A 26,898-nucleotide genomic window follows, 5' to 3' on the forward strand; every position below is an offset into this window, starting at 1 on the left:
GGGCACAGGATATGAACAGACACCTCATCAAAGAAGACATTCAAATGGCCAACAAGCACATGAAAAAATGTTCAAAATCCCTAGCTCTAAGAAAGATGCAAATCAAAACAACTATGAGATATCATTTCACCCCAGTCAGAATAGCAAGATTTAACAGAACAGCAAGCAACAAATTCTGGCAAGGTGGTGGAGAAACTGGAACTCTTATTCACTGTTGGTGGAAGTGTAAAATTGGTACAACCACTGTGGAAGGCGGTGTGGCGTTTTCTCAAAAAGTTGCAAGCAGAAATACCATTTGACCCAGCAGTTCCACTACTGGGAAATATACCCCAAAGAGACCACAACTGCCACCCAAGCAGACATATGCACACCCATGTTTATCGTGGTTTTGTTCACAATAGCAAGTTTGTTGAAAACAACCTAAGTGCCCATCAACAAACAAATGGATAGAGAAGCTGTGGTATATTCACACAATGGAATACTACACTGCATTGAAAAACAAGGAACTCATGCAATATTATTCAAAATGGATGACCCTCGAGGACATTATGCTGAGTGAAGTATCTCAGTCACACAAAAGGACAAATAGTGCATGGTGCCACTGTTGTAAAACAGGACTCACTTCAGGGTTGGGGAGAGACTGAGAAAAATGGGATAAATAATGTACACTGCATTGAAACAGATGAGGGAGAAAACTATTTAAAAGGGATATGTGATTAAGTATTATTGTCTTGACAGGAGTCCAGAGCGAAGGCTGCAGAGTGGAGAAGACCTGGGGAGGGGGAGGGATTGTATAACAATGAAAGAATTTTTCTTCTACTTTTCAAAGAGAAAGATGTATGGGGGGGGGGGGAGAAAAAGTGCAACAATGAATGAATGGAAATCCGAAAAATTTGTAAATTTTCATTAAAATTCATAATAATTAAAAAATTTTTAAAAGAACTTAAGAATAGTATGGTCTTAGAAATACTTGAGGATATTCAGGACAGAGGACAGGATGCTGTCCATTTAACAATTATTCTTTCACTGTACTGTGGCACAGGAACATAGTGAATCAAGAAGGTTTGGACCTTGTACTTCTCTGTTCCCATGCAATCTGGTGGTAGAAATGAACAGCAGTAGTTTGAGGTGTCACAACACACTGGAGAACCAGTGAGTCAAATCTATCACCTTCAGGCACACACTATGTTTCTAAGATTTGATGAAGCTTTGATTTTGTTCTATGATTGTTTCATGAAAGTGTCATCATTAAATTTTTTTAACTACCTTAATGTTCTTCAACAGTCCAAAGTTGAACAAGAAACTAGAACCCAGGCTCATGAAGGCAGGTTCCCTGTAACAACCAGCGTTTTGTGAGCCTGTCTGCCTGTCCTGTTGTTCACTATCTGATAGTAGTTCTCTTGTTGCTTGCACAGGTAGTGACAATGCCAGAATATTTGAGGAAGAGGTTTGGTGGTTACCGGATCCAGATCTTCCTTTCATTTCTAACTTTAATCCTCTACATTTTCCATAGGATCTCGGTGAGTTATTTAAAAGTCAGTCCAAGAAATAGAGCCAAAGGGGAAAGAAAAGGAGGAGAAGAAGTCAGTAAGCAGGCCAACACTGGATTCATCGCAGCATTTCACTTTCATGACCCTGAATATTGCTTGCTAGACTCTATTCTAAATCAGAATAGAGAACAAATAGCTTAAACATACTTTGGATAAAAAGAAAAAGCAGAATATATGTTTTGCATGTTGAAGCTAGATACAAGTCTCTCCCTTGTAGTCTCATAGAACCTTGATTTTGTCACCAAGAATACAGTACATAGAATGCAATAGTGTGTCATTCTAAGCCTTAACACAATCCAGAAATGTCCTCTACACTTACATTAAACTCTAGGCTCCTTGTTATGGTGTTCCAGGCTGTTCCACTCTAGCCAACTGTCACTTCTTTGCCTTCATCTCCTCGTTCCCTGTCCATGATTCACTAGACTCTAGCCACGTTGTAGTTTTTATACTACACATACATTGAGCTTGTTCTTGTCACTTAGCCCAAAGACCATATCCATGAGATAGTCATAGGCATGCCCAGCCAAACTCTGCTGTTATTCTCTTTTCTTTGTAGTGCACAACCATTGTCTGAGAGTATTATTTGTTTACTTGCTTATTATCTCTTATCCAGCTGAGTGAAAGCCTTTTTTCTTCTACATTTAATATTTTATCTCTTTTCATAATTTTTTTAGATTGGGGGCCTTAGTGGCTTGTTAATTGAATTGCCCTTCCTTGTGTTTAGCACTCAACACATGTTCTGTGAATGCCCAAATAAGTGTTACCTATCACTTCAAGGGCAAAGTGCCTACTTAGCAGGTTTTTTCATTAAATGTAACTCCTGAGCACAGTGACAGGGGTTTGGTAATATTTGTATCTTCTAGGCCCTTTATTTAATGAATAAAGATATATAAATGTTGAGAGAATCTCTGCTCATTGTACCATTGACTTTTGGAGATAAGAATAGCAATAGTCAAGAGACTGGCCAATTAATAGAGGTGTAGTTATCTTTAAATCTCCACTAAAGCAAGGGTCAGCATATCTGGTTAGGGGTTTTCCTTGTACCACCTTAAAGCTAATGATGATTTTTGCAGTGTTGCTAACAACAGCAACAAAAGAATTATATATTATATATATATATTTTATATATATATATATACATACATATATGAAAAACATGCAACAAAAAAGGTATGTGCCCCAAAAGCTCACCATAGTCACCTCTGGCTTCTTTCAGAAAAAGTTTGCTGACCTTTGATAAGCAAACCTTTAGCTTTTTCTTTTTCTAGTGGCCACACTGCAGAGCAGCTATCTGAACACACCCCTTGCTTTGAAGCTCCATGGAGAAAGAGGTTAAATTGGATTAGCGTTGGCTGATTGTGTTAACTTAAGCACTAACAGATTGGCTTTGGAAATATCTAGTGACAGGTTGTGTGTCCTAACCTCAAAATGCTTCTTAAAGATTGTTTCAGAGATCGGTTCCTTTATGAGGTTGTTGATGCAATTCCAAATAAAAATTCAGCCTAATCACTTTATGTCATTGTAGGTGGATATCTTCTCTGGTGTTATGTTCATGAGACTAACTATGAAGTTGGATGCTTACCTGGTTGTCTTTATCTTGGTGACAGTTTCTGGCATGTATGCCATCACAGGTGAGACTCCTCAGACCACACAGGTAAGGATGTCAGCACCAAAGTTCTGCTTCTCATGGGTGCCCTACCCTCATTTTCTCCAGTGTTTGCACTTTCCCTCAGTCTATGTATCACATTGATGAGGCCTGAAGAGGATAATCAATGAAAATAATGAAGTCAAAGGGGAACCTAAGTAAACTGCCTCTATATATCCATGCAGATGGGGCAGACTGCCAGGTAGAAATGGGAGAGCACAGAAGAGAATGGAACAGAAGCATAGCCTTATGTCAGAATGTAGACTCTTTCATATGGGGAATTTTGTCCTTGGCAATCTTTGCCTTGGTTAAGAGAAAGATGCTCTTGTCACACCCCGTTATAACTACAGTGTCACTCTTTGTGACAGTATATCTAATTGAACAGGAACTGGTACAAACTGTGTGTGTGCAAATCTCTCACAAAAGACCTGTCATGACTCCTTCAGCTCACAAACATGGGATATGGAATCTGGTCAGTAGTTCTCCAGGGGAACGGTGCTGCTCCACAGGAGACTAACAAGGTCTGGAGACCTTTTGTGTTGTCGACACTGAAGGTTGTTCTGGCATCTAGTGGGTAGAGGCCACAGATGCTGCTCAACATTTCTACAGTGCTCAGGGCAGCCCCCACAGAGAACTATCTATCCCAACACGATATTCTTCTTCTTGGTAATCCTGCACCAGATCATTAAAATAGATCAAGCATTAGCTGACTTTGACTGTGAAGAGCCAGGCAGCAAATACACTAGCCTCTGCCAGCCAGAAGTCTGCTGCAGCTACTTAACTCTGCCACCGTAGTGCGAAAACAGCCATAGACAATGGCTGTGTTCCAGTCAAACTTGATATTCAGAACAGGTCATGTTCAGCCTACTCCTGAAATATATCAATACAATCTCAAAACTACTGTTAAATAAGGTTACACAGAACCAGAAGAGAAACTAGAGAAGGAAGCACATGGGAGGAAGTGAAGTGAATACGGGCCTGTCTGCTAAGTCAGCTACCAAAACCCAAGGTATCCACAGAAACTCCAAGAGAATTGTATAGAAGCACTCTTTGTATAAAGATAGTGGACATTTTGATTGAGCATAAAAAGGTTTTTCTCTGCTTAAGCATATGATTAAATTGATGAGGCCACAGCAGCCTATCTGCAGAAGAAAGATGGACATTGTCCTCCTGTGAAGATTCACAGCCCGAGACACCCAGCAGCGGGTCACTGAGTGGAGACTGTTGCTGTGGCAGGGGGCTGTTTGGTTTAGATCCATTCTGGGTGAGGTATTGTTGATTGTAGGAAGATAGGACTTCCCCACAAATTGCCTGATGGTCACCTTAATTAGGATAAACTTCTGGACTTTGTGACCCTTTGGTCTGATTAGCTGTGGTCTTTTGGGAATGCAAGCATAAGTAAGTACCCTTTGGGAGTCAAAGGGATAAAGGTTCTATTGTTGTTGTTGTTGTTGTTGTTGTTGTTAAGTGCTGCCAATTTGTAGACGACTTATAGCGACCCCATGAACAAAGACCTGAACACTTATATAACTTTTGTTTCTCTAAGTTTACAGACTTTTTGGAGATAAGCTCTTTCACAAGTGCATGCCACTCCTGCTTCCAAGCCTGTTTTAATCTGGGAGCTCCACCAAACACTGCCTACCACTGGTAGCCATTATCACATTTGACATATCTGTGTCACAGTGTTTAGTATCACAGCAACCATGAGTTACCTCTGTACAGCAAATTGACAAACCAGTGCTGTACCACTTAGAAGAATGTTTGACCAAAAACAATTAAAACCAGGCCTGAGGGCCGCAGATGAAATTCACCTACCTTTGGCTTGGTAGCATAACAAAGGAAATGTAAAAGTAAACTCTCCTGGAAGCTTACTGATACCCAGAAATAGAGACTCTTGTCAAATGAGGTCTACAGACTACCCTGGATAAAGCTCCAGGAAATATGCACCCTGATTTCATGGATGCAAGTACTGGAGGAACTATTCCAGCTGAGGGAAGGTGACCGATTGAGTGTTGAAGTCGTGATAAGATGGCTTTGTAGGTATAAAGTTGGCCAGCTAGGTTCTGACTGGACGAACTTTGAGAGCTGAGTATTTTTAACAGAGGCTGATAACTGTTTTGGCAGGGCAAATTTGCCAACAGAATTCCACAAGGTACTTGCTGTGGTGCAAGGGTGAGAATCTTCTCCTGAGCAGGAAAGGGGTAACCTTGGTATGGGGAGTATTGCATTAATTCAAAGTTAGGTTAGTCAGGGTGGAAGTAAATGGGCACCTGCATTATTCCAAGCTGAGTTTTGAGGTTCATGATGTCCATTTTTGCCTAAGAAAACTACCACACATGCAGTCATTTTTAAAAGAAGGGGAGAGAACTTGAAACATAAAAGGGCACAAAGTCCCTCCTAAAGATCATGGAGGATCTTACAGAGAGAAAATTTAAGTACCAAAGCTGAGCATAAATATTTAGAAAGCCAGAGACCAGCTCCCAGGAGGTCATCTCTGGCTCCTGGAACACCATGTGTGTCAGCAGAATTATACTCCATCTGACTTTTCAGAAATGTTGTTTTGTGCCATCGAGTCGCTTGAGACTCGTAGCGACCCTATGTACAACAGCCCTAAACTCTGCTCTGTCCTGTGCCAATCACATTGTCTCTGATACACCCATTCCAATTACCCCAGTCACTGAATCAATCCACCTCATAGAGGGCCTTCCCCTACTGCGCTGTCCCTCCATCCTACCAAGCATTATGTCCCTCTCCAAGGACCGGTCCTGCCTTACATCACGTTCAAAGTATGTCAGACGAAGCCTCAGAATCCTTGCCTCCAAGGAGCCACCCAGTTTAACCCTTTCCAGGATGAACCTGTTTGTTTTCCTAGCAGTCCATGGTACCCTCAACATTCTTCTCCAGCACCACAGCTCAAAGACATCAATTTTCCTTCTATCCTCCCTAGTCATTGTCCAACTCTGATGCATAACAAGTGATTGCAAAGACCATGGCCTGTATCAGACGCACCTTAGTCTCCAGAGAGACACTATTGCTCTTCAGAACTTTGGAAAGGTCCCTAACAGCAGACTTTCCCATCACAATATGTCTTTTACTTTCCTGGCTACTGGTGCCAAGAGTGTTCACTGTGGAGCCAAGCAAACTAAAGCTGCGAACAATCTCAATCTCTTCACCATCCATCCTGATGCTGCCAATTGGTCCTGTTGTGAGAATCTTTGTCTTCTTGACATTGAGCTTCAATCCATCTTGAAGGCAGCAGTCCTTGACCCTCTGCAGCAAGTGCTTCAGGTCCTCCTCAGTTTCAGCAAGCAGGGTTGTGTCATCTGTATAACGCAGATTGTTGATAGATCTTCCACCAATCCTGACCCCACATTTCTCCTCATAGAGCCCAGCCTCTTAGATAATCTATTCTGCATACAGGTTGAAAAGGTATGGAAACATGACACATCCCTGGCGTACACCCTTCCCAATTTTGAACCATACAGTGTTTCCTTGCTCTGTTCTGATGATTGCCTCTTAGTCCAAGTATAGGTTTTGCATTAGCACGATCAAGTGTTCTGGGACGGGACACATCACCTTTGCTCAGGAAACATTACCACTAAACTTAAGAGACATTGGTCACAGCATAAGAAACTATCAGCAGCTGACATGTTTGGAATCACAGAAGCCAAGGAAACTTCAGATATAAGCTATCAGATCAAGGGTTGGACAATGGAAGATAGATGTTGAAGGGAGTGGGTAGAAGTGGATGGGTATCCTAGTGGATGGTGGAGCAGGGAAATAAGTGGATAAAGACACTTGTGCCGAAGGCAGGGACAACACTGATACTAATGGTTAACTCCACAATAAGGGATATATCTTTCACTTTTTCTGTAAAATGCTTGTCTGTCAGATATAAATCTGACATTCTATAAATCTGAACATTCAGATTAAGATGACTAGGAAGAAGGATTGGCCATCCACTTCTGAAATAGCAGGCCTCTAAAAACCCTATGTACAACAGAGCACACATAGACTAACAGAGAGGGCAACTGAGGTGGAGCTTTCAAGTATGGAAATACAAAGGAAGAGGAACAGCTGTAAGCAGACACTAGTGATTGGAACATGGAATGTGAGAACCATGAATGTAGGAAAATTAGATATTGTTAAGGAAGAAATGGAACGCATAAACATTGACATACTAGGCATTGGAGAGATGAGATGGGCTGGCATAGAGCATTTTGAGTTGGATGATCATATATTACTCCAAAGATGAAAAGGTGAGGAAAAATGGAGTTGCTTTCATAGTTAAGAAAGTCATTTCTAGATCCATCTTGAAGTACAATATTGTGAGTGACAGGATAATATCCATACGCATACATGGAAGTCCAGTGAATACCACAATCATTCAATTTCAGAAATAGATCATTTATTATTGCTATGGGGAACCATTGAGTCAATAACAATTCATAGTGACCCTATGAACAGGAGACCTGAACCTTGCCCTATCTGCATCATCCTCACCATCCAGAGACGCTCCAGCCCATCATTACAGTCACTGTTACACGCTCCTTCTTGAGAAGATCTTCCTCTCTTTCTCTGACCCTCCACCTTCCCAAGCATGACATTCTCTTCCAATGACTTACCCCTCCTTAAAACAGGCCCAAAATGTATAAGACAGAGGTTCACCCTCCCTGGTCTCTAAGAAGGGCCCTGGTTGCATTTCCTCTGAAACGGACTTGTTTGTTCCTTTGGACAGTCCCTGGGATTAGACAGTACTCTTCTCCAACGTCACAACTCAAAGGTTTTAATTATTCTTCTGTCCTCCTTTCTCATTGTTCACCTTTATGATACATAGGAAGAATTGAAAGTGCCATGGCTTGGATCAGGCTCACCGTGGTCTTTAAATTGACATGCCTGCTCTCTAGCACTTTGGAGAGGTCCTTCACAGCACATTTTCCCAATGTAACATGTAGAAGTAGATCCCCAGGCCTTTTTTCTAACGTGCTTCCATCATTTTGGTATTCATGTTTTGCACCCTCCAAGGCCTCCTAATAAATTGTGAAACTCACTAAATTAAAGGCAAAAAAGATTGAGATCCAGGATTGAAAAGGTGTGGAGGAAAAGTTGGTGCTGCAGTAATGTTCAGCAGAGAGGATCAGATACGGCTCTCTCCTCTCATGCTCTCTCGCCCTTCCAGGTGGTTTTGCTGCTGTGGTTTATACTGATACTTTACAAACTGCTTTCATTCTTCTGGCTTCCATCATGTTGATGGCCTTTGGTAAGTAAAACTTATAATAACTTGATAATCTTAGCAATGTGGGTAAAACTTTTGAACCTGAGCTCCCTGGGACTATCTCCCCACCCTCATCTCACAGATGGAGCACCATCTGAGAGGTCTAACAGCAAATACAGGATGACACATCTGTTCACCTCAGAAGGAAGAGGAGTAGAGGAATAGAGCAGAAAAGATTAAGTGATGTATTAACTCACAGGCACAGACACTCAGGCCCACAGTTGTGCCTTTGCCAGGTTCTTCCTCTCCACTGAGACCTCTTTCTGTTTTTCCATTTGTGTAAATTCATCAGGATAAGAACCACCGCATGACGGTGGAATTGTGTGATTCTACAGTGCATTTTCCTCTCAACTTCTTTCACTATTATACAACCCCCCCCCATATCTTTATTCTTCATTGATTGTCTCATAAATAAACAATATCACCTCAGGTCCAGCACTCTGTTTTCTAACCCCTCAGCCAGCACATGGTATTTTTCCAACTTTGCCTACATAATGTTGTTGTTGTTGTTGATTACTGTTGAGTTGAGCACGACTCATAAAGACTCTATGAACAAAAGGCCTGAAACCTTTCTATAACTATCGACATTTATCAAAGTTCATAGAGTTTCCAGAGGCATGTTTTTAGGAAGTGGATGCCTCTCCTGCTTCCAAACCTACATAATAAAATGACAGGCGAGGGGGCTATCTTGATTTTTGTTTTATTTTGCTGTTTCCTGCTATGGATGAGAGTGGGTGTTTTAGCTATTTGCATTTCCTCCTTTGTGAAGTGCCTGCTAGTATACTCTGTCAGGCCTCAGGAATTGATGGCATATCAATTGACGTATTTCAACAAACAGATACTGCTCTGGTTGCACTTACCAGGTTGTGCCAAGAAACCTGGAGGGCAACCACCCCCATTCCAAAAAAAAGGTGACCTGACGAGTGCAGAAATTATCAAACTATATCATTAATATCACATGCAAGCAAGATCCTGCTGAAAATTATCCAAAAGCAATAGAACAGCAATCAGCAGAGAACTGCCAAATGTGCAGGCTGGGTTTAGAAGAGGCCATGGCACTAGGAACATTATAGCCAATGTTAGATGGCTCTTACCTGAAAACAGAGAGCACCAGAGGAACGTTTATCTGCATTTCATTGACTACACAAAGGCACTTGACTCTGTTGATCACAACAAACTGGCTAACTCTGGGAAGAATAGGAAACCCAGCACACTTTATTGTGCTCACGCAAAACCTGTGCTTGAACCAGATGGCAGTCGTCAGAATAGAGCAAAGAAACACTGCACGGTTCCAAAGCAAGAAAGGCATATGCCAGAAATGCATCCTATCTCCATACCTTTTAAATCTATAAGCAGAACTCTGTGTGCAGGAGGCTGGGCTCTGTGATGAAGAATGTGGCCATCAGGATTGGAGGAAGATTCATCAGCAACCTCTGTTATGCAGAAGACACAACCTTGCTTGCTGAAACTGAGGAGGACCTGAGGCATTTGCTGCAGAAAGTCAAGGACTGCAGCCTTCAATGTGGATTGAAGCTCAACATCAAGGAAACAAAGACTTTCACAACTGGGCCAATTGGCAACATCATGTTAGACAGAGAAGAGACTGAGATTGTTAACAGCTTCAGCTTACTTGACTCCATAACCAACACTTTTAGTACCAGCAGCCAAGAAATTAAAAGATGAATTGCAGTGGGAAAGTCTGCTGTCAGATACCTGTCCAAAGTACTGAAGAACAATGATGTCAGTCTGGAGACTAAGGTGCACCTGATCCAGGCTATGGTCTTTGAAGTTACTTGCTATTCATCAAAAAGCTGAACAATGACTAGGGGTAGTAGAACAAGAATCAATGCCTTTGAGTTGTGGTGCTGAAGAAGAGTATTGAATATACCATGGACTGCTAAAAGAAAAAACATGTCCATCATGAAGGATGTGAAACCAAGCTGCTCCCGGGAGGCAAGGATTTTTAAACTCTGCCTGACATTTTTGGGGCATCTTGCCAGGAGGAACAAGTCCTTGGAGAGGGATATCATGCTTGGAAGGGTGGAGGGGTACAGTGCAAGAGATGCAAAAACCTGGATGAGATGGATTGACTCAGTGACTTGGGTAATGGAGACAGATGTGTCAGAGACAAAGAGGTTGGCTCAGGATAGGGCAAAGTTCAGAGCTGTTGTTCATAGAGCCTTTATGAGTTGCAGGCAACTCAACAGCACATAACAACAATAACAAACTCTACCTGTATTTCTTCCCAGTAGTTTTGGTTGTTGGAATACAGGGATCCTTGATACATGAGGTGGATAGCTTTCTTCATGCTAACTTGTTCTTTAATTTCATTTCTGTCATGTAAATTTAAAACTTTTATGCCAAATTTATCAACCTTTCTTTTCCTTTTTATGTCTTGCTTAGTTGATTTCTCTTTGACCCAAGATCATAAAGACACTCTTTTATGTTTTCTTTTCATAACTTGTGGTATTGCATTTCACATTTTGTTTTTCAGTATCATGAAATAGTTTACTATTTTAGTAATTTCTTTTAGTTATCTCACATAGCACCTTATTCTTATTTTATCATTTATCCTCCTTCTTCACTCCCCATTCATTGAGTAGTGATGGCTCCAACACACTATGGACACATTTTAAGAATCAAATCTTTCAAAGGGGCCTGGTTTAATAAGCCAATTTTTTTAAAAATCAATGTTTTGTTTCATTAAGCCAGTCAAATTATGAATGTGTTAGTAGTACCTTTGAAAAATATCTTTAAGAATTTATACCAGATGAGGAACAAAAACTTGAAGAAATGTTCAAAATCCCTAGCTCTAAGAGAGAGGCAAATCAAAACAACTATATCATCTCACCCCAGTAAGAATAGCAAATTTTAACAGAACAGCAAGCAACAAATGCTGGTGAGATTGTGGAGAAACTGGAACCCTTACTCACTGTTAGTGGGAGTGTAAAATGGTACAACCACTATGGAAGGCAGTATGGCACTTTCTCAAAAACTTGAAAATAGAAATACTATTTGACCCAGCAATTCCACTACTGGGAATGTACCCCAAAGAAATCAGAACTGCCACCCAAGCAGATATCTATTGCCACTTTGTTCACAACAACAAAGAGTTGGAAACAACCCAAGTGTCCATAAATGAATGAATGTGGTATGTTCACACAATGGAATATTATGCAGCACTGAAAAACAAAGAACTCATGAAATATTATACAAAACGGGTGACCCTGAAGGACATTATGCTGAGTGAAATATCTCAGTCACAAAAGAACAAATACTGCATAATGCCACTGTTATAAAGGCGCGGAGGTTGGGGGAAACTAAGAAAAGAGGGAATAAATAATGTACACAGCACTGAAACAGACTATATAAAAGGAATGTATGGTTGGGTATTAATGGCATGACAAAAGTCTAGAATAAGAGCTGAATAGTAAAGTGGACTGGGGAGGGGGGGGATAAGACTGTAAAAGAAGGAAAGAAATTGTTTTTTCCAACGATAAAAGTGGACTGCAGGAGAGGAGGGGCAGGGAGGAAAATGTGCAACAAAGAATGAATGGATATCCAAGTTTCCTATAAACTTTCATTAAAATCTCAATTAAAAATAATTTATACAACTTAGGATAGTGCAGCAAAAAAATACCACACGCTTTGAAGACATTTTCAAATATGAAGCTTCATAGACATTTTGCTGACTTTGCTGGAAGGAGAGTCTTCATTTTTATTTTAGGTTTCTTTAGTAACTTATATCACAACTTGAGTTCAAAACTAGTATAAGGGACGTTTGTCAGTGAGGGGATGGTGAGGAGGGAGTTGAAAGTATCAAGTGGGTGGATAAGGTGAAGGGAAAAGGAGGGTACAGCAGTGTTTAGACAAGACAAATAATCACATTATACAGTTGTAATTCATGTTATAAAACAAAATGTCTATGAGTGATTGGACGAAAACTTATTTTAAAAATTAATCCAAACAAGTACTTTTTTAAACTTATATAAGCAGAAATTCCAGGCATATTCTATCTTCCAGCATAGACAGAAAAAGGGTTTTAAATGAGTCAGGAAGACAAAATACTTTCTAATTGCTATGCTCTGGTGGCCTAGTGTCAAGAAGCTATGCTGCAATCCTGAAGGCACATGATTCGAGGCCACCAGCTGCTCCGTGGGAGAAGGATGGACAATCTCCACCCATGCAATTAACTGCCTCTGAAAACCCACCGAAGGATCTGATATGGGTCAGCTCCGACTCGACAGTAAACATCAACAACAATTGCTATTGTTGGTTCAGAATCACAGAGAAATGGTACAGTCCTTCAGTAGAATACTGGAGCAAATTCCAGTTTAAACCACCTTTGGTCTCATGTCCATGCCTAGCACATCCTGGACCATTTCCCTGTTTGTCATCCAGGGGATGTAGAGCTCTGGGCACGCCTGGGTTAATGCCACATTACAGTGGAGCGGTTGACTATGTCCACCTCACCACATAGAGTAGGATGCATCTAGTACCAGAAGAAGGGGCGCTGAGCACACAGTGGTCACTATTGTCTCCTGATTTTCGTGCTCTTTGGAAGAGATGATCTTTTATTGCACATATAAAAGTGTGTCACTCTTGTAGCTGCAATTTATATATCAGGTACAATTAGTCAGACTGAGCTGTGACAATTTTGACTGTTCCAGTATTTGTCACTTATCAATATTATATGATCTTCAAGCCTTTAAGGAAGTGGGAGGATACCATGAACTACAAGAGAACTACTTGCATGCTATCCCAAGTATTGTCAGTGAAGGAAACTGGACTTCCAAGCAGGAATGCTACACCCCTCGCCCGGACGCCTTCCATATCTTCCGAGATCCCATCACTGGAGACCTTCCCTGGCCAGGCCTTGTCTTTGGCTTCTCCATCCTCTCCCTGTATGCCTGGTGCACTGATCAGGTACGTGGGGGTGGGAGTGTGCTGCTGCAGATGAGCGTGTGCTTGGCTTGGCCACTGGCCCACCCAGTGTTGATTTTGAGATTGCCTAGTATGCCACTTTTCATGCATTCCATTTCATTTTTAACAATTTCCAGTTTTCCAACATTCAAGCGATGTACATTCCATGTACCAATTGTTAAACTATGTTTGCTATTGCTTTTCCTCATTTCAAGTGACTTCTAGTCTGGGCTCTAAGCCAGGGGCACATTTTGGGTCAGATCACTAATTACTCATATGCAAGTTCAAACTGAGGCTGAAGCAAATGAAAATAAATCCACAGGAACCAAGATACGATCTTGAATCAATTCCATTGGAATTTCATGAGCATCTTAAGAATAGGTTTGAGGCATTGAACACCAATGATAAAAGACTGGATGAGCTGTGGGAGGATATCAAGGATATTATCCAGGAAGAAAGCAAAAGGTCGTTACAAAAACAAAGGAGAAAGAAAAAATCAAAATGGATGTCAGAAGAGACTCTAAAGAATGCACTGGGATGTTGAGAAGCCAAATCTAAAGGGAAACATGTTGAAGTGAAAGAGCTGAACAGATGATTTCAAAGGGTAGCTACGGGTATTACAATGGAATGTTCAGAGATCTAGAATTGGAGAATAAAAAGGGAATAACTCACTCTGCATTTCTCAAGCTGAAAGAATGGAAAAACAAATTTAAACCTCATGCTGCAATATTGAAAGATGCTATGGGCAATATATTGAATGACCCAGAAAGCATCAGAAAAAAGATGAAGAGAATACACAGAGTCACTGTACCGAAAAGAATTGATTGACACTGAAAACCTTCAGGAAGTACCAAAGGAACAAGAACCAATGGTAATGAAGGAGAAAGTAGAAGCTACATTTAAGGCATTGGCAAAAAATAAGACCCCAGGAATCAATGGGATGCCAATTGACTTTTTTTAAGTTAACAGATATGGCCTTTGATGCACTCACCAGTCTAAACCAAGAAATTTGGAGGATGGCTGTCTGGCCAACGGATTGAAAGAAGTCCATATTTGTTCCCAATATCAAAAAAGGTGATCAAACTGAATGTGGAAATTATCGAACAATATCATTGATGTCACATGCAAGCAAGATTCTGCTGAAAAGTATACAAAAACTATTGGAGCAATATGTCAACAGAGAACTGCAGGATGTGCAGGCTCGATTTAGAAGAGGTCATGGTACTAGGGATATTATAGCTAATGTTAGATGGATCTTGTCAGAAAGCAGAGAATACCAGAGGAATGTCTATCTGTGCTTCATTGACTATGCAAAGCCTTTTGACTGTGTGGATCACAACAAGCTATGGCTTACTCTGAAGAATGGGAATCCTAGAACTTCTGATTGTGCTTATGTGAAACCTATACTTGGACCAAGAGGCAGTTGTTAGAACAGAGCAAGGAGACACTACAATTCAGAATCAAGAAGGGGGTCCATCAGGGATGTATCTTGTCTCCATACCTTTTCAATCTGTAGGCAGAACAGATCATCCGAGACGCTGCGCTGTACAAGGAGGAATGTGACATCAGGATTGGAGGAAGACTCAGCAACCTGCATTATGCAAATGATATACTTTGCTTGCTGAAAGTGAAGAGGATGTGAAATGTGTGCTGCAGATCAAGGACTATGGCCTTTAGTATACATTACATCTTTTTTTTTTTTCGGATGTAGCCATTTTCAGGGACCTTAATGAACTCAATTATCCTTAAGGCTTGTACCATGGCTTTAATATTTCCAGCTCTAAACATATTTCTGCAAAAACATGGAGAGGTAAGCAGAGTAAAGAGCTGACTTACATCTTTTTTTTTAATAGCATATTCTTTCTGTTTAATTTTTCCCCCTTCATTGTTGCACATTTTCCTCCCTGCCTGCCTCTCCCCCCACCCACTTCATTTTTCTCTTTGAAAAGAAAAGTCCACTTTACTATGTATTTACTTCTCTGGAATCTCATCATGAAAATAATACCTAATCCTATATTCCTTTTAAAGAGTTCTCTCCCTCATCTGTTTCAATGATTCCCCTCTTTTCCTCCCAACCCCTATGTCAGTCTCATTTTACAACAATGGCACTATGCAATACTTGTTCTTTTGTGATTGAGATACTTCACTCAGCATAATGTGCTCCAGGGTTACCCATTTTATATAATATTTCATGAGTTCTTTGTTTTTCAATGCAGCACTGTATTCCATTGTGTGAATATACCACAGTTTCTCTATCCATTTGTTTGTTGATGGGTGCTTGGGTTGCTTCAAGCTCTTTGCTATTATGAACAAAGCAGCAATAAACATGAGTGTGCATATATATGTTTGGGTGGCAGTTATGGTTTCTTTAGGGTATATTCCTAGTAGTGGAATTGCTGGGTAAAATGGTATTTATATCCCCAACTTTTTGAGAAAGCTCCATACAGCCTTCCATGGTAGTTGAACCACTTTACACTCCCACCAACAGTGAATAAGGGTTCCAGTTTCTCCACAACTTCACTAGCACTTGTTGTTTGCTGTTCTGTTAAATTTTGCTATTCTTACTGGGGTGAGATGATATCTCATAGTTGTTTTGATTTGTATCTGTCTTAGAGCTAGGGAGTTTGAACATTTCTTCATGTGCTTGTTGGCCATCTGAATGTCTTCTTTAGTGAAGTGTCTGTTCATATCCTGTGCCTATTTTTCAATTGGGTTGTTTATCTCTATCTTGTTATGGTGCTCGAGTATTCTATAAATTCTAGATATAAGTCTCTTATCAGACGTCTCATTGACAAATATTTTTTCCCAGTCTGTGGCTTCCCATTTTACCCTGTTGGAGAAGTTTTTGGATGTGCATACGGATTTGATTCTTAGAAGGTTCCATTCATCTATTCTATCTTCTCTTGGTTGTAGGTTTTCCAGGATGCTTGGAAGACTTTTCATGTAGTGGATTAGAACTTCTAGAGTTCTCCCAAGCTTTTATTTAATAAAGATTATAGTCCTTGGTTTCAGTCCTAGGTCCTTGATCCACTTTGAGTTGGTATTTGTGTATGGAGTGAGGTGTGGATCTTGCTTGAGTTTTCTACAGATAGTTTTCCAATTTTGCCAACACCATTTGTTAAAAAGGCTGTTATTTCCCCATATAACTGATTTCATCTCCTTGTTAAAAATCAGTTAACCATAGGTAGATGGCCTGATTTCTGTGGTCTCAATTCTATTCCATTTATCTATGTGTTTCTCTTTTTAAGGAGTGCTTTTCATTACATCTTAATATCAAGAAGACAGAAGTCCTCACTATGGGGCCAACAGTAAGGATTATGATAGATGGGGGAAAAGATTGAAGCTACTAATGATTTCATCTTTCTTGGATCAACAACCAGCACTCTTAATATCAGCAGACAGGAAATCAAGAGATGTATTGCATTGGGCAAGTCCACTGTTGGGGACCACTTCCAAATTCTGAAGAGCAATGATGTCAATTTGAAGACTAATGTGTGCCTAACACAGGCCATAGTCTTCTCAATCACCTGTTATACATACGAGAGCTGAACAATGAAAAAGGATGACAGAAGAATTGATGTCTTTGAGTTTGGTCTTGGAGAAGAGTACTGAATATCTCATGGACTGCCAAAAGAACAAAAAGATGTCTTGGGAAAAGTACAGCTAGAGTACTCCTTGAAAAAAAGGTGGTGATGCTTCATCTTTCATACTTTAGACATGTATCTAGGTGAGGAAAGGAGAAGAAGCATGCTTGGAAAGATGGAATATCAGCAAAGGAGAAGACCTCCAAGGAGATGGCTTGACACAGTGACTTCTGCATAGGCTCTTGTATGTTAGAAATGGTGAGGATGGAACAGGATAGAGCAGGGCTCAGATCGGCTGTTCATAGGGTCTGTATGAGTCATACTTGACTTAACAGCACCTAACAACAGCAATAAAAGTAACTTAAGATCTTGAACATTTCCTTTGTGCATGTGTTAACAAGATAAATAAATGTCTTCTTTAGTGAAGTTAACTTTTTATGCCCTCTCCGCATTTTTCCATTGGGTTATGTCTTTTATTTGTTGAGGTATTGGAGGTTTTGATACATTTGAGGCATTAGCTCCTACCCAGTTCCTTTCCCAAACTATAGATTTTCTTTTATTCTTTTGGAGATAGTTCCTGATGCACATGAGGATTCAGTTTTACCAAGTCCCAGTCATCCAGAGTGTCCTCTGCTGATTACACATTTTCTGTCATACGTGGTAGTCTATTTATGCCATAGATTAATGCTCCTGGTTTTGCCCAGATTATTTTGGGTGTGTGTGAACTTTATAGTTTTCAGGTTTTATGCCTGAAGTCTTTGATCCACCTTGGTTATTTTTCTGTATGGTGTGTGGTGTGGATGATCTTGTATCCATTTTCTACAAATAGACATCCAGTCTCAATAGCTCCTTTTGTAAAAGAGACTGTCTTTTCCCCACTTAATGAATGTTGTCTTTTTGTCAATGATCAGCTGTCCCTGTTGTTGTCGTTGTTAGATACTGTTGAGTTGACCATAACTCGTAACACACTGTGAACAACACCTAGAAGCCGTGCCCTGCCCTGTACTATCCTCATGATCTCTGACTTGTCCAAATCCATTGTTAAAGTCACTGTGTCAACCATCTCACTGAAAGTTGTACTCTCTTTCACTGTCCTTGACCTACATGATCCCTTTTTCCAACGACTGGCTACTCCTGACAACATATCCAAAGCATGTAAGATGAAGTGTTACCATCCTTGCCTCTAAGAAGCATCCTGGTTGCACTTCTGAAGACACAGATTTGTTAATTCTTTTGGCAACCCGCGGGGTATCAATACTCTTCACCAACACCACAATCCAAAGGCATTGATTATGTGGTCTTCCTTATTAATTGTTCAACTTTCAGATACATATAAAAAGCAATTGAAAATGTAGTGGCTTGCCTCAGACACACCTTAGAATTTAAACGGATATCCTTGCTCTTTAGAATTTTGGGTAGATCCTTAACTGCAGATTTTCCCAGTGCAACTTATCTTTTGATTTCTTGGCTGCTGCTGCCAAGAGTGGACCCAAGTTGTGTCCAGAAACTCTATGAACTTGGAGAAACAATGAAAGTTATACAAATGCACATCCATGTTTATTGCAGCTTTGTTCACAATAGCAAGGAGTTAGAAACAACCTAAGTGCCCATCAACAAACGAATGGATAGAGAAGCTGTGATATAGTCACACAATGGAATACTATGTTGCATTGAAAAACAAGGAACTCATGCAATATTATTCAAAATGGGTGACTCTGGAGGACATTATGCTGAGTGAAGTATCTCAGTCACACAAAAGGACAAATAGTACATGGTGCCACTGTTGTAAAACAGGACTGACATCGGGGTTGGGAGGAGACTGAGAAAGATGGGTTCAATAATGTATACTGCATTGAGACAGATGAGGGAGAAACCTGTTTAAAGGGGATATGTGATTAGGTATTTTTGTCATAACAGGAGTCCAGAGCGAAGGCTGCATAGTGGAGTAGACCTGGGGGGAGGGATTGTAAAACAATGAAACAATTTTTCTTTTACTTTTCCAAAAGGGTAGTGTACTAGGGGGGAGGGTTGGGAGGGGAGAAAAGTGTAACAATGAATGAATGGAAATCCAAAGTCTCTGTAAATTTTCATTGAAATTAATAATAAATTTAAATAAAACAAAAAAATAGAAAGTTATACATGTGTTCAAGTCTTTTGTTCATAAGGTCACTATGAGTTATCTATGACTCGATGGTACTTAATAGCAACAACAACAACTTATGCACATGAAGACTCGATAATAAATAAGGAAGACCAAATAAAAATTTCTTTTTATAAGTGAATTGTGAAGAATATTGAATATACCGTGGACTGCCAAAAGAACAAGCTAATCTCTCTTGAAAAAGCGCATCCAGAATGCTTTGAAGTGACAGTGGAGAGGCTGGCTCACATACCGGGACATGTTTTGAGAAGGAGCCAGTCCCTGGGTAAAGGCTTGATATTATGCTTAGTAAAGAAGAGCATCAACAAAAAAGAAGGCAAACCCGAATGGTACAGAGGCTGCAGCCGTGGGCTCCAGGAAAACAGTGGCAGTGAGGATGGTATGTGACCAGGCAATGTTGCAGCCTGTTGTGCATATGACTGTGTGAGTTTGAGCCTGATCAGCAACACCAACAGTGACAGCAGTATGTTGGTTCACACCTTCTGGCGTTTTTCTCAGAGCCTGTGATGTTTCATGTTCCTGTATCTTTCAGCTGAGATCTCACTGGGAGCATATTGGTGTATAGTTTACATGTTTTGCAGAAGCAGCTTTGAGTGTATATAGGAGATCGTGCCCTGAGGCCCTGTCCTCTCCATTTCTTTCCAAGCCCCTCCAGCTCTGCTTCTCTGGCAGAGCGGTTCTGTCCCAGCCCAAGTTCTCAGCTCCTTTGTATCGCAGTGGTATCAGTCAGTGAACCATAGCAGGTCTGCTGGGAAAGTGTTCTGTGAACAGCTTTTGCCATTTAAGTGAATAAAGTTGGTCCCCATTTGGAGTGCTCTCTTGTTGCTGGGGGCCACAATTGAACAATGTCACAGAATTCTTTCTTTATCTGTCAGATACCATCTGTGTCCTCCAAGAGGGAGTCTCCTCCTGCCAGGTACAGCTCCCCGTGGTGGTTACTCAGCATCAGCAATGAAGCTTCACTTCTGAGAGTTAGATGCTGGGCTGAGCTTGCTTGCTGAGCTCCCCTACGGCACACACTGGTGCTGCCACAGTGGGCAGAGGTGGCGTGAGAAAGCCCTGACCCTGACATCTAACTCTCTGCAGATGATCGTCCAGAGGTGCCTGGCAGGGAAGAACGTGGATCATGTGAAGGCCAGCTGCATCCTGTGTGGGTACCTGAAGCTGCTGCCCATGTTCAGCATAGTGATGCCAGGCATGATCAGCCGCGTGCTGTTCCCGGGTGAGTGCCTGGTCCAGAGCATGTAGACCACTCAGCCTCACAGAGGCTCTGACCCCACAGGGACCCCTTCCTGCCTCCTTAGATGCTTGGGGCTGGTGTGAGGAATGCAGCTCCGCTGGGTCTGCACCCTCCCTCCCTTCTCAGAGGCTCGGGGCCTGGGTGAGGGGCACAGCTCAGTCGAGTCTGCAGCGGTGGATCTGGGCAGCCGGAGTGGTTCCCTGCGTGGTACAGTCAGGCCAAGTAGAGCAGACCAGGTGTCTTCTTGTGGGTCAGTCCAGGACACAGACTTGAAGGCCAGGTCACCTCCACACAGTACAGATTCCATCGTGCTGGGTGTGGGCCCAGCCCTGCAGCAGGGGTCCAACAGATGCAGTGCCCACTCGAAGCCCAGAGGTGGCCTTTTGTGGCCTCAGAGAGCATATGGCCTCTGTCAGAGGGAAGCTTCACAGCTACCAAGATGAGCCTGACTTTGCATGTTCTTCCCTCCATATTCTGGCAAAGTTCTCCATGCCTCTGGGTAAGCCACAGCTCTGTAGCAGCATCTCAGTAAATCATGGCTGTGCTGGGCTGTCCTTTCCCTCACAGCAAGAAGTAGACAACATGGAACCTCCATGGGCTCTGGGGTGTGGTGCTCCTGAATAGACAAAGAGAAATGGAAGGCACATTACCATCATAAACACATGAAGTAGACCTCCTCCGTTCCAATCTCAGGAAGGATCATGCTTGGCTCCAGCAGGCCCAGATTGGCGGTTCTGTCACCATATAACATTCTCATTGGGCTCCCTGTGAGTGAGGTATGGTTCCATGTTCTCCAAGGCCTCTGAGTGCCTGCTACTCCACAGTGGGACCTGCCCCCACACCCTGAGGAGGAAGATGGGCCATGTGTCCCAGCTCTGGATCTAGAAAGGAAATTTCAGGGTAAGGAGAGGTTTCTCCCTCCAGGATCCATGTTCTTTGATCATGATTCAGCAAGTAGTGGCCGAGAGACCATCAACGAGACCAGCCAGGAGTCACTTCTTCCTAGTTCTCAGAGTGACCAGACCCACAAGGACACATCCTCTCTCCTTGCACCAGAAATCTGAAACCAGAACATCACCAGTTCTCAGCTCTGGCACTTGACAACTGTCAGAATATGTTTTTCAGTGACACAGAGGCTTCTGCCCTTAGGGTCAGTCTTCCCTACCCGGAGCTGGGCTGGACATGGCAAAGGTGTGAGCTTTTTGAAACCTTGTTTTCTGGTGGTGGTGAAGGTGGTGGTGGTGGTAGTATGTACCGATGAGCCTGAACCAACCCATAGCTCACCCTCCAATGGGTTTTCACAAAGTGTTAATCCCTTGGGAGATTGCCCTTTTATTTGTTCCACCTCCACAACCCCTGGAGAGCAGCTGGTGGATTCAAACTATGTACCTTTGGATTCACAGCACAATTCCTTACCACTAAGCCACCAGATTTCCATTGTTTACCTATAGGCTAGCAAATTGATGACACAGCCTCACTTGTTGAAAATAAAGAGGACTTAAAGCATCTGCTGCAGAAAGAAAATTAAATACTACAGCCTTCAGTATCAGCATCAAGAAAACAAAAGTCCTAACCCTGGACCAAGAAGCAGCATCGTGATTGATGGAGAAAAGATGTGAGTTGTCACAGATTTCATGTGACAATCTCTATCCTACCCACTGGATGGCCCTGTCCGGAGAGTTTCCAGCAAAGAGCCTGCAGGAGTCTCCGGGAGTGCACCTGAATTGTGTGAAGCAGTATCTGTGGTCAAAGAGAAGGACTGTGCAGAATGGCCAGACTGGCGCCCAGGCCCATTCACGCTAGAGGGGAAGCCTAGGTAAGGTCTAGCAAGGAATGGTGAGTGGGCAGGTGAACACAGTGATCACTGCCACTGCCTTCTCTAGATGATTGACAGTCACTTCTGACACTGTGTATCTGTCTCCAGCAAAGTAGCATGCTCTACCATTAGCCTACGTTTTGCACTGGGGAAAGTCTGCTCTCAGAGACCTCTCCAAATTATTGAGGAGCAGTGATCTCACTTTTAATGTTAAGATGCACCTGATTTAGACCATGGGTTTTTTTCAGTTACTTGCTCTGATCTGAGAACTGGACAGTGAGTGAAATGACAGAAGAAAGACTGATGCCTTGGAGCTGTGATGTTGGAGAAGAGCACTGAATATCCCATGGACTGCCAGAAGAACAAACAGATATGTTTTGGAGAAAGTGCAGCCAGAGTGCTCCTTGGAGGCAAAGATGACAAAGCTTTGTCTCACGTACCTTGGGCATTTTACTAGGAGAGGCTGTCCTTGGAGAAGGACATCATGCTCAAGGTGGAGCGTTGGCAAAAGAAAGGAAGACCCTCAAGCATATAGACTGACACAGTGACTGCAGCACTGGGCTGGAGTGTCAGAGATGATGAAGATGGCACAGGGTAGGACAGGGTTCAGATCTGTTGTTCACAGGGTCACTGTGAGTCATTGTAGTCCACTCAATGGCACCTAACAAACCCTCAAAACAGCCATTGACCTGGAGAGAATCCTGATTCCTTCTGTTAAGTGGAGTGATCAGATGTCCATGGGTGTTGGGGAAGAGCAAGTGCTTAACGACTAGTCAAAGGGTTGGTGGTTCAAGCCCACCCCGAGGTCCCTTGGAACAAGAGGTTCCTTGGTGCTTTGCCTCTGAAGGGCACAGCCTCGAAAAGCTCGTGCAGGGGAGTGCTGCTCTGCACACACGGTGTGGGCCGTGAGTCACAGTCAGCTTGATGACATCTACAACAGCCTGATATCCCTCATCTAAGTTACCCAGTTGCTGTTACTTCCTTTACTGGACTCCCTGTGTCCTGAACTGTCACTCCTATCAGGATTACTGGGGAAAGTTTATGAGTTTCTTACACCTAGTGGAGCGTGGGATGAGCATTTGCCTTGTTGACATCTAGCTGGAGTCCACAGCACCCACTGTCTCAGACCGTCTCCCACCCTGGTGCCCAAGTTGATCTATTGAGTGGTTATTGTGATCTCTGAGAATACCTCTAGGCCTGGGGTCTGGGTGGTTCTTCTGGGTGCGTTTAAACTGCCAGCCTTCCAGCTAGTGGCTAAGCACTTAACTGTGTAGGCTACCCAGAGACTATCACTTGCTATTCTTAATTTGTTTCCCTCCTCCTAAAACCACTGTGAGGTCACAAGTTGATATGACTGTTCCCTATCTTTACAGATAAAGTGGCTTGTGTTGTTCCTTCAGAATGCCTGATGCACTGTGGAACCAAGACTGGTTGCAGCCCTATCGCTTACCCGATCCTGGGGATGGAGCTGTTGCCCAGTGGTAAGAAATGGGCCACGTCACTGGGGTACACAGAAGCCTGTCAGCCCCTCTGTCAGAGACTTGCTATAGGGCTATTTTAGTATGAGGGGTCAGAACTACCGTGATTCTGGGGAGAAATGTAAACTAGGGAAGAGAGTGTTATCCTGTGTTTCCTCATCCTTTGCACACTGATGGAGCAAACACACTCGAGGTCTGTCCTCTGTCTCTTCATCCCTCACACGCTGATGGAGCACACACACTCACAGGCCTGTCCTCTGTCTCTTCATCCCTCACACGCTGATGGAGCACACACACTCATAGGCCTGTCCTCTGTCTCTTCATCCCTCACGCACTGATGGAGCAGGTGCTCTTATGGGTCTGTCTCTAGCACATATCTATATGCTCACTTGCTCCTTTACTCCTTTGTTCACTCAGTAAATGTCCTCTGGGCTGCACACCTTAGAGACGTTGTCCTCAGTTGGGAGAACCACCTTGGCCGGCTTCCACAGAGCTTCTATCCAGAACAGGGGGCAGGTGTGGGAAATCAGCCAGAAGCAGGATGTCATCATGTGAGATGATAGTGAACTTCTTCAATGGATTCTCCTTCTCTTGAATCCCTTTTAAATGACAGAACAAGAATTAACACAGGAACCCCTGTACAGATTCTGGGAAAACCAAAGATTATCCTATCAATTACAGCATACATGGGTCCCCTAATGAAAAGGAAATCCTGACCACCCCAATAGTTCTAGAAACAGATGTCCTTGTTCCCCAGCTGACCTCGGGTTTTAAAAGTTGTGCAGGTGTGGACTGTAGAGTAGTGTAGGCGGAATTTCCAGGAACCCAGGCATTACACACCTGAGCGGCCACTGAATATATGGGGCCTTGACTATGATGAGGTCCAGTCCAGGGCCTTGCGGCCCCAGGGCACCCAGACCACTTGGGGGGAAAAAGGTGTCATCCAAGCAGCTGGCATCTTCATGGCTGGTGAATTCCCGAGCCCAGGAGATAATGAATGTTCATTATCACCAGCCGTAGTCAAAAGCCTATTCTGCACTCTTGGCCTTTGAACAACCCAGGCCTGAGCTGCAGGAATCCAGGCACTAAGACATGCACAAACATGTGGATTTTCTTAAATGCCAGATAATTCTAATCATGTCCTTGTGTTCATTTTTCCAGTAAATGGTGTGGTGATAAAAAGTGATCTTCCGTAGTTCTCACATATTTTCACCATGTCTAGTGCAGTAACTTTAAATAGTACAGTGGGACCTGTGTGAAGGCTGCTGGTGACAGTCCCCCAAAGGCTGATAGAGGTGTTCCCATGAAGCACTGTGACATGATAGTCATGACATTGCAGGGAAAGCTTGAGTTGTTAGATATGTAACATAGATGGGGGTCTGCAGCTGCACTTCCCTGCCATCTCATGATGAATGAACCCCATGTAAGAACAGCTGTGGGGGAAAAGAAAGAAATCCATGAAGCTATCATAGCAGCTGGACCTGTAGTTTGTATAGGAGAGCAGGAAATAATAGATATGTAATGCATACGGAATACATGTCCACTGTTTGTGTTACTGGTCAAAAGTAGTAAAGTAAGTTTTCATGGCATCAGGAGTCATATGAGAATTTTGGTCAAAGCTTTGACTCCTACATTGTTCCAGGGGCAGGTATATTGAGCATTGATTCCAGCTTGTCCACTTAATATATCTGAATCTAAACAATGACCTATGTGGTCCGTGGCATAGGCCCCCAGGGCCTCTGGCTCCTGGTCTGTGAGTGGGGGCAACAGTGGCATCCCCTGGCCAGGGCTGCTGTTAGCCTAATGGACCTGAAGATATACTCTAGCAAAAAGTAGCCACTCAAAATGAACTCCATTATGCCCAGGTACCACAGGAAACTAAATCTTGTCACATAGCAAGTACAAGGGCAATGAAGTTCACTCCACATAGGCTTGAATATCCTGTAGGAGGAAATCTCACAAGTGGAAAAGGTCAGCATAGGGCTTTCATTCTCCGCAGACGCAGTGCAGAGTGGAGGCCCAAGGACTGTCCTTCTCTTGCAGGCTTACGTGGCTTGATGCTGTCTGCACTGTGGGCCTCTCTCTTGTCCTCCCTGACTTCTGTTTTCAACAGTGCCAGCACCCTCTTCACACTGGACATCTACACATGGATACGGCCCGTGGCCACTGAGACGGAACTCATGGTCACAGGAAGGTGAAGGATTCCTCTGTTTACATTAGTTACAACAGTCCGTAAATGAGTGCCCACAATGGCCCCAGTGGTAAAAACAGTACACAGCTTTATGCTCTGCATATACATGGTGGTTAGATATATCCTTTCTTATAGAGGATTGTCCTTTGCACGTACAGAATGGCTAGATATATCCTCTACATATACAGGGTGACTAGATGCATTATCTACATGTACAGGGTGACTAGATATATCCTCCATGTATAAGAGTAACTAGATACATCTACATATACAGGATGATTAGATATATCCTCTATGTATACAAGGTGACCAGATATATCCTCTACATATACAGGATGAGTAGATATATCCTCCACATATACAGAGTAGCTAGATACATCTTTTACATATACAGGATGACTAGATATATCTCCTACAAATACAGGATGACTAGATATATCCCCTACATATACAAGATGACTAGATACATTCTCTACATAAACAGGATGATTAGATATATCCTTTATATATGTAAGGTGACTAGTTATATCCTCTACATATACAGGGTACTAGATATATCCTCTGTATATACAAGATGACTGCATATATTACTACACGTGCAGGGTGGGGCTAGATGTGTACCCTGCATACTCAGGGTGTCTGCATTTGCTTGTTTGGGAAGTAGATTGTTTTGGGTTTTCTTTGGGCTGTACTTTTTCTGTGAAAATCTATTTCTTTTCTGACCAGAGGGAGCTGTGGTGGTGTAGTCTGTAGACAGTTGCTCTGCTAAGCTAAAGGGAGGAGGTACGTCTCTGGAGGTTTGAATCCATCAGTGCTCCGTGGGAGAAAGATGGGCAGTCTCCTCCCTTGGAATTTACAGCCTCAGAACCAATGAAAGGTCAGCCATGAGTCGGTTCCCATTGAGCAGCAATGACTTTCTCACTGATGAAATTTTATGAGCAGAAAGAAAATGGTTTACAGTTAAGGAAAATGGAAGTAATAACCACAGTAATAACAGTAAGTGTAGTGTAAATGCTTCTTGCCAGAAGAGCGTTT

At 42.5% G+C, this 26,898-nt stretch overlaps 1 protein-coding gene across 1 annotated transcript in view; it reads left to right on the top strand.

The window, feature by feature from the left end:
* LOC102857786 (sodium/glucose cotransporter 1-like) overlaps positions 1-26,898 on the top strand; it is a 106,562-nt gene that overhangs the window by 23,406 nt on the left and 56,258 nt on the right. The window contains exons 3-9 of the mRNA XM_006901424.1: positions 1,416-1,520; positions 3,076-3,181; positions 8,375-8,455; positions 13,176-13,396; positions 20,225-20,360; positions 23,568-23,675; positions 25,716-25,866. Coding sequence (XP_006901486.1) covers positions 1,425-1,520; positions 3,076-3,181; positions 8,375-8,455; positions 13,176-13,396; positions 20,225-20,360; positions 23,568-23,675; positions 25,716-25,866 — 899 coding nt within the window. The 5' untranslated portion in view covers positions 1,416-1,424. The remainder of the gene's footprint in view (positions 1-1,415; positions 1,521-3,075; positions 3,182-8,374; positions 8,456-13,175; positions 13,397-20,224; positions 20,361-23,567; positions 23,676-25,715; positions 25,867-26,898) is intronic.

The sequence above is a fragment of the Elephantulus edwardii genome, unplaced genomic scaffold (genome assembly GCF_000299155.1).
Source record: "Elephantulus edwardii isolate Elephantulus edwardi_28Jun2011 unplaced genomic scaffold, EleEdw1.0 scaffold00325, whole genome shotgun sequence".
In the NCBI taxonomy this organism is placed as follows: domain Eukaryota; kingdom Metazoa; phylum Chordata; class Mammalia; order Macroscelidea; family Macroscelididae; genus Elephantulus; species Elephantulus edwardii.